At 52.4% G+C, this 8,395-nt stretch overlaps 1 protein-coding gene across 1 annotated transcript; it reads right to left on the reverse strand.

The window, feature by feature from the left end:
* Positions 1-1,594: 1,594 nt before the first annotated feature.
* On the reverse strand, positions 1,595-7,273 carry SLC52A3 (solute carrier family 52 member 3). Its single transcript, XM_069496134.1, has 4 exons — positions 6,707-7,273; positions 4,120-4,613; positions 2,362-2,485; positions 1,595-1,936 (listed from the first exon to the last, which is right to left on the reverse strand). The coding sequence occupies exons 1-4, from the start codon at positions 7,271-7,273 to the stop codon at positions 1,724-1,726; spliced, it is 1,398 nt and encodes a 465-aa protein (XP_069352235.1). The 3' UTR covers positions 1,595-1,723.
* Between the last annotated feature and the right edge of the window lie 1,122 nt (positions 7,274-8,395).

Consider the following 8,395-nt stretch of genomic DNA (forward strand, 5'->3'; position numbering starts at 1 on the left):
GGACTAGTTATTGTTTGAGAACATGTGTGCAGTAAGTTGTACCTGCCTGGCTATACAAAAGGAAGAAATGTGTTTCTGCCTTTGCAATCTCTTTCCTGCATTGCCTGGGATGCACACTGCAGCCTGGCTTAATGCGTGTTCGATAATAAGACTGTTGCCCTTCTCTTTGGCTTTTGCGGAAAGGTTTCTGGATTAACAGGAGATTTTAATTTTGGCCCCAACACTTTCCAATGTCTTTCTGCTGAGGGCTGGTTTAGATAAACGGGGCACCTCCACACAATGGAATCCTACCCAGCTGTTCCGTGACAAAGAATGAGGAGGCCCTCTCCATTTTCATTGTTGAATGAAAAGTGCAAGGTGCAAAATAGCTTACTATTTTTTCTGTAAAGAGGTCTGAGAAGACCATATATTTGTATTTGCTTACATTTGCATAATCTCTGGAAGGGTAAACAAGGAACCAATAAAAGTGTTTGTGTGTGTGTTTTAAGAGAAACTGGGCAGATGAGGGAGAAGAGAGGGATGAAGGCTTTTCTCTGTATACCATTTTATGTTTTCTGAGTTTTGAGACATACGACTATATTACCTATTCAAAATAAATTAAACGGAGAGGAGGAGGGTTGCGGTGGCGGTGAGCAAGCAAAACCTCTACAATTAAGCCCCAGGACCCAGCATTCTCTACACACTGATTCTGTTCATTTCTGAGCTCAGCCTGGACCTGAAAACTGATTATGTTGATACATTTTTTTCGGTTCGCATTGGACTTCTCTGTTGAAGGCTGATCTGTGCAAAAGCAGAGAATGTCTTTATTTAAAAAAAAAGAAAGACAAAAAGTAAAACAAAATAACTGTCACCTCTTTCCCCTCCAGTTGAGGAAACTGCGTCCAACGGTCCTCAGTGTCTAGGCCTCAGCCTGGCAGGGAGCCCACTTTTAGGAGTTGGGACTGGCTTGCTCCAATCAGCTCTGCCTCCCAGCAGGGCACTCACCCTCCAAGGAGTGGCGCTTCATGGGCCAGGAAGGATGACAGGAAGGTGTGTAGGGGGTACAGTGCCCCTCCATACTGGGGATTAGAAATCCAAGGTGCCCAAGATTCTACCATTAGCCATCTGTCTTGTAGGAGCGCCTCCGTGAGGATAAGGGAAAAGGGAGAGAGGGCAGGGGCCCTCTCTCAACCCCTCTGGACACTTCTAGGTCATGCTCATTGCCACTCTTGTTATTACTATGGGGCGTCAGATCAGGAAGCACCCAGGAGGGCTTGCCGCATGCTGGGTGCTTCACCCTCTTCTCCTTGGGCCAAGCCTATGAGGTAGGTGCTCTTTCTTATAATCCCCATGTTATGGACGAGGAAACAGAAGCACAGAGAAGTCAAGTGACCTCCCCAATGCCACACAGCTTGCAAGGGAACAGCTCACCCTCCCAGCTGTTTGCTATCTAACAGCCTCGGTGGGCTCCAGCTGGATGCTGCAAATCAGTTCTCTCTAAAGAGTCAAAGGAAAAAAGATCTGAAGCGGTGGAGACACAGGCACTGTGATACAGAGTCTTCCAGGTCCCATAGGAAGCCTGTGACATTCCCCACGATCCCTAATGGGTGTTCAGCGTTCCTCGTTCAAGTACTCGGGCTCTGCCTCCCTGCTCCCACCACTTGCTATGTGCCCTTGGGCACATCCCTTGCCTCTCTGAGTCCAGTTTCCAGGACTTGGTGACGGGGCGGGGTCGGTGTCCGGCCTAGGCGGGGCAGTGCAGGTTGCAGAAGTCAGCAGACACGAAGAGCCGCAGCACGTTGACCAGCGGGAACATCAGCACCGCCCCGAGCAGCGAGCCCAGCTGCACCGCCGCCCCGCACCACAAGAGGGCGCTGCGGCTGTGGTCGCGCAGGATCACGCCCAGCATCACCTTGACGTAGCTCAGACAGCCGATGAACAGCACCCACGAGGCCACCTGCGGGGCCGGAGCGGGAAGAGAGGCAGAGTGGCGGGGGCGAAGAGCCCTCACACAGTGACCTGAAGGGCTAAGGGAAACCCGTGGGCAAGGAGAGCCTTTGGAGGTGATGGTGCCGGGCTAAGGGGCGGGGCACCCCCAAGGCAAGGGAAAACGCAGTGGCTTTTCTGGCCCCCCCCACCCCGTGATCAAGTCAAGGGCATCTGAGACAAGGCCACTGCACGTGGTGGGAAGTGCTGCTGAACCAGTCACCTCAACTTCCTGAGCCTCCCAAACGAGAAGCGCCCCCTCCCACCTGGGGCTTCCTAGGAGAGAGACCACAGAGACCCTGGTCAGTAGAAAAGGCTGTACCTGGGGTCTCCGGGGGCCATGGCTAGGAGGTGAGAGGCAGGGGAAGGGGAGCAGCCCCAAGGTGGGATACTTACAATGAGGACGTCCCCACTCCAGTGGTCCTGCAGGAGGGGGCAGGGGCTCTTCACAGCCATGGCCATGTTGTAGGCCCCAAAGCTGGTCCCGAGCACTGTGAGGACCCCCAGGAATGGCAGAGACCTAGAGTGGAGTTGGGGGGAAGGGAGGTGAGTGGAGGAGGTGCGAAGCCTGAGCTCCACCCCCCGCCCCTGGGGCCATGTGGAACACCAACACCTGCGGGTCAGGTTAGACTCCAGGCTGCCTGGCTCAGATGGGCCAGTGAGGCTCCTGAGGGGAGGGACGGCCTGAGTCACCTGAGCATGAATGGCAGGGCCCGGTATCCCAGCAAGGGAAGCAGAATGGACTCTGGCACCAGAAGGTCCTGGTTCAAATTCCGGTTCCACTATTTAACCTGTGAGACTGGTCCCTGAGCCTTCAGAATGGGAGTCTTGCAGGGCTGTGGTGACCCACAGGAGCAGAGTACAGGGCTCTGCTCTGCGGGCCCCACCCGGCATTTTATCTGCTGTCGTTTCCTCCTGCCCAACCTCAGCCAGGAAGCCAGGCTGAAGCTTTGATTTTGGCACTGGCACTCCAAGGTGTGCCGTGTGCCCTCAGGCGGACTCCCCCTCTGGCCTCGGCTATGCCAGTCTGCAACAGGAGGTTGCATGATCTCTAGGGGCCCAGGCAGCTAGCTCGTTGCTGCAATAGCATCACTCTGCAAATGGCCTTCCATGCAGACCCTAGGTCTGACAACTGAGGACACTGTTCTTCCCTTTAGGTCCTTGTCCCTGGGGTCCCACCGTTCAGTCCCCAGAACACCAAGACTGGTCTGTGCCCTGGGCGAGAATGGAGGGGGTCTGCTGCTGCCCTAAGGACTCTTTCTGCTCCAAGATTCTTGTATTCCATGACTCTGAGATTCTGTGCTGCTAACATCTGGGGTTTCTCAGATTCTGCAGGTCTGGGCCTCTGGTCCTACTTCTTCCAATTCCTCCATCCTCTCTCCATGGTTTTAGGCCCCAAGGGAGAAAATCCGACCTCCTGGCAACCTCTATTTTCTCTCTTGCTCTCCTGTCCTCATTCTGCTCCTTCCTGGGCTTGGTGGTGGCTGTGAGCAGGTCTGGGAGGCAGCGAGGCAGGCAGGCCAGGGGTGGATGGGAGGCTTTGGGACGTAAAATGTCAAGATCTTAAGATAGTGTTTCTCCTGCAGGGGTCAGAACCACCTGGGTTGCTTAGTAAAAATTGAAATCTCTGTTCCCACTCCAAGCTGGTTCCACCTGCATCTTATCAACTTGCCCAGCCATGCTTCTAGAACCAGCTCCAGGCTGGGGGCAGGGTTGAAATCCTGGGAATTGGACCAGGTCAAGCCCTTTCTCCAAGCCTCAGGGTTTCCACTTGTAAGTGGAAACCTCAGTAGCCACCTGCCCCTCTTCTTTGCCTAATGGCAGTGACAGGTGACACTTAGGCTGGACCTGCATTGCTCCAAGAGCTTTCCAGAATTGGCTCATCTCATGTCCCAGCAGTCCTAGGAGGTAGACCTGTTATTGCCCCCATTTTCCAGGTAAATATCCCCGAAGCACAGAGAGGTGAAGTGACCGGTCCAATATCACACAGCTGGTGCAAGTGGCAGAGCTGGGATTTGGATCCGGGAAGCTGAGCTCCAGAAACCATCTTCTTAACCACTATATACACAGCCCCCTAGGCAGGGTTTGGAATTCTGGGTTCTGGAACGAAGTGCTCCCCCAAACAGGCTTCCCCAGGGCCAGATAGGAGCAGACCTGTTAGGCAGGAACATGGAGAGGAAGGAGGCGAGAGGGTTGGCCATGGAGCTGAGTGTGGCGGCCAGGTGGTAGGCGACAGGCCCGTAGGACAGGCAGGAGTAGGTCTGCACGGAGGGCAGCACGCCGTTGGTGAGCGCGTTCACAAAGGCCACCAGTGTGTAGATGAAGGCCAGGCGAGCTGGGGAGTCAGGGGCTGCCTTCTGTCCGTGCTCCTGGCCCTGGCTGCTGTCCGGGGGCCCCAAGTCCTTCTGCTCATGTGGCGAGATGGAGCGGAGGGTGATCTGGGAGTTGATGAGGTCCTCTGCGGAGGTTTCCCAGCGCCTGCGTTGGCGCTGGAGGAGAAAGAACGCGACAAAGCAGCCGGCCATCATGCAGGACAGCAGGAGGAAGAAGACCAGGGGCGAGAAGTGCGCCGGGAGGTAGCGGCTCTCCAGCCGCACTGCGGGGGCCGTCGTCCCGGGGAGGGCTGACGCCAGGGTGCTGGGAACTCCCTGCGGAAGGAGACAGGGGCAGTCAGATCCCTGAAGGGAGCTGGAGTGCAGGGAACAGCAACAATAATGGCAATGATAATATGTAATGCATACTATATATTATCATTAATTGATAAATAAATGAATAAGGTAGCACAAATAGTGGCTCGCACTTATCGCCCAGGGAGCACCGGACTCTTGCACATGTCAGCCCTGTGTGGCTCCTGACAGCCCTGCGCACTGGGGACCACTGCTCCCAATTCTACCGGGAACTGAGGTGTCAGCATGGTTTGTCACTTACCCGAGGCTCCTGGGGAGAACGTGGCAAAGCCCATCCACCTGGTGCTTTCTGACTCAGAAGCTGGTATGGTTTGCGTGTTTGTCTTCTTTAAATCTCATGTTGAAATTTGATCCCCAATGTTAGAGGGGTGGGGCTCGGTGGGAGGCCTTTGGGTGTGTGTGTGGGGGGGGGCAGATCTCTCACGCATGGCTTGGTGGCCTCCCCAGGGTAATGAATGAGTCCTTGTTTTATTAGGTCACTCACAGCGAGGCTTCTCCCCCACCCCCTCCCTGCTCCGGGCCTGCTCCCCTTGGCTCTTTGCCTCGGTTGGAAGCTTCCTGAAGCCCTCCCCAGAAGCAGATGCCCGCACCATGCTTCTTGTACAGCCTGCAGAACCGTGAGCCAAATAAACCTCTTTTGTTTATAAATTACCCCGCTCAGGTATTCTTTTATAGCAATGGAAAGTGGACCAACACCAGTGCTGTACCTTGACCACTCTGCTGGCCCACGGAGGTGGCAACCACAAATATGTTCAGAGGGGGTAGCTGGAGACTGTGAATGGGGGAGCCTCCCACCTACGGGGAGAACCTCCCCGCCCAATGCCGCCCTATGGTGACGTGGCCCGGTGTGGCCAGATCTCTTTCGGGAGATGTCATACATCCAGTTTTAGACATGTGAAATTTCAAAATTTTAAAATATCAACTAATTCAAACACTTAAAGAACACACTTGCAAGGCAGTGTGGCCTGGAGCCACTGGTTTGCAACTGCTGCCGTTCGGCTGTGGTTTGGCTAATACCAGACTTGCGTAAATTGTTCAATATCCAGTGATGAAAAGTTTGGTGTTTTGACAATGAGGTATTGAAGCAATGTCTGAAGTCTCTGGTTCTCCACGTGGCTGTTATGTTAGCATCACCCGGGGAATTTTGAATACATACATGTTCACAACCCCTTATCTACAATTCTGGAATCTAAGAAGCTCTGAAAATCAGCGATTTTCATGACTCCGTTGGCAGCAACACGTGAATGGACGTGAGGCTGTCCACAGCCCTGCTGTGCCCGTGGGGTGTGGACGCTGGCGGGTGGCAGGCCAGGCATGTCCTGCAGTCTAAAACTCCATACTCCAAAATAAAATCTCAGCCAAGGACTTCGGTTAAGGCCCATCCTCAGAGAGTTTTATTTAATCGATCTGGATGTATGGGGACCCGCTGGTACGCTTCCCCAAGGTGCCAAGGAACAGGAGCATGCCACATGATCTCAGGACATGCCACCCCAAAATATGACCATAGGACACCAGAATATACCACCCAGAATAGACCTCTTGTGCATATTGATTATTTCCAGCTGGTTATTTTAAGAAATTGCAGACTCAGGAGTGGCTCTGAAAAGTTGCCCTTTTGTAAAGGAAATTTACACCTAAAGGGAATTTTTGTTAGTAAAGGTATCTGTTCCGGGAAGTGATATCTGTACCAGGAAGAGAAAGGTGACCACCTTTATCACCCGAGAGACTTTTATCCACATAACATGGCAACCTTTTACCATACATTTACCGTACGTTTCTTCTCACACGCCCATAATTTATCCACCACCCCCCAGAAGCCTCAAGCCTCTGTTCCTTTCTGTAGCTCAGGATGCTATATAAGCTTCCATTCTTTGGCCCTTCCTCGAGTGTCATATTTTTATGGCACTTCCGTGCACACATATTAATGTAATGAAAATGGTTTTTCTGCTGTTAATCTGCCTTATGTCAACCTAGAAGGGCGAGGGAGCAAAATTTCCCGTCCCCTACACTTGTGCTCAAGCATACTGCTGCGATGGCTCAGGGTGACACGGTACCTGTGTTACGTTGCTTTCCCTGGTGGTCCTGGGGCTTGGCGTGACGTCTGATACCTCAGTGACGTTGACGCAGGTGGTGAGACCCGAGCCCTGGGCAAGAGCCACCAGGGCGGGCAGGAGGCCGCTGAGCCCTTCGCCCACGAAGAAGGTGGTGAGGTATTGGGTGGGCAGCTGGTTCATGAAGGGCAGGAAGGTGACTGAAGAGGTACAGTCCACCAGGGCCAGGAAGAAGGTGAGGACTATGAAGGCGATGCTGTGGGAGCCGCCCAGTAGCCAGGAGGTCACGTTCCAGAGGAAGGCGAAGAGGACACAGGCGATGGTGCCCACCCCCAGCAAGACGAAGATGATGGGCACCTCAGAAAGGCAGCCGGGCCGGAAGTGATGGAACAGGGTGACCAGGAGGGGGCCGATGTTGGCCAACTGGATGACCACCGTGAGGTAGGAGGGCAGCTCCCAGCCCTCGGGCAGCTCCGTCACCAGCAGGGGCAGCTCTACCCAGAGCCCATTGATGGCTACCCAGGAACCCATTCCGAAGATGCAGACCAGCAGGTGTATCAGGAGGGCCATGGCGGTGTCCGCCCTGGGCTAGAGGCCACTGCTTCCCAGGTCAGTCTGCAGCGGGGCTGATGGGAAAGACACCAGGTGAGCGATTTTAACTTCACTGCCTAGTAAGAGACTGTGCTTTTGGGCCCAGGGTTTTCTTTTATCATTCCCCTCCCCACGAACAAGCTGGCTTTTTTCTAACAGAAAACAAATGAATTCCTTTATAACTAGCCTTCCAGTGGGAAAGGCTTTCCTACCCATGACTCAAACATCCACAGGCCACAAAAGAAAAGTTTGATACATTCAACTGCATAAATGTTAAATGTACAAAGGCAAACCAGCAGACAAAACACCTTCTGCAAAAAATACCAACAGCAAGGTCAAAAGGAAAATGACAACCTGGGGGAAATAGTCGCAACATAAATCACAAACAGAGGGTTCGTTTTCCTAATATATAAAGAGTTTTTAGAAATCAAGAACAAAAAGGTCCAATAAAGAAGTGGGCCAAGGATACGAATGTTCAGAGAAAAAAATTGCAAGTAAGCCTTAAACATATGAAAAGATTATCACCTTCATTCACAATGGGAAAATGACTCCAAGGTGCCATTTTTCACCATGGGATTGTCTGAAAGCCAAAATTACTTGCCCTGGACAACTCATGTACAAGATTATTCATTGTTGCCTTGTTGGTAATAGCAAAATATGGAGAACTTTCTCCTCTGTGGCTATCAATAGAGGAGGGGCTAATTAAAGAGACCTTCTGGAATACCAAACACGTGTTTAAAGGAATAAGGAATGAGGAAAGCAGATCATGATGGTTGATAGGGAAAGGTCTCAAGGCTATCTTGATAATCTTGAAAGAAAATCAAGGTAGGTATACATAGTGTACTGCCTTTTGGATGCAGAAGAGGAGGAAGAATATGTTTTCTTTGCTTGTATTTGCCTAAAGCAACCCTGGAAGGACACAATGGGATTTGGGTGGCACCTCTATATAAGTTTTTCTTTTTTTTTTTTGAGACAGAGTCTCCCTTTGTTGCCCAGGCTAGAGTGCTATTGCGTCAGGCTAGCTCACAGCAACCTCAAACTCCTGGGCTTAAGCAATCCTTCTACCTCAGCCTCCGGAGTAGCTGGGACTACAGGCATGCG

The sequence above is a fragment of the Eulemur rufifrons genome, chromosome 20 (genome assembly GCF_041146395.1).
Source record: "Eulemur rufifrons isolate Redbay chromosome 20, OSU_ERuf_1, whole genome shotgun sequence".
Taxonomy (NCBI): Eukaryota; Metazoa; Chordata; class Mammalia; order Primates; family Lemuridae; genus Eulemur; species Eulemur rufifrons.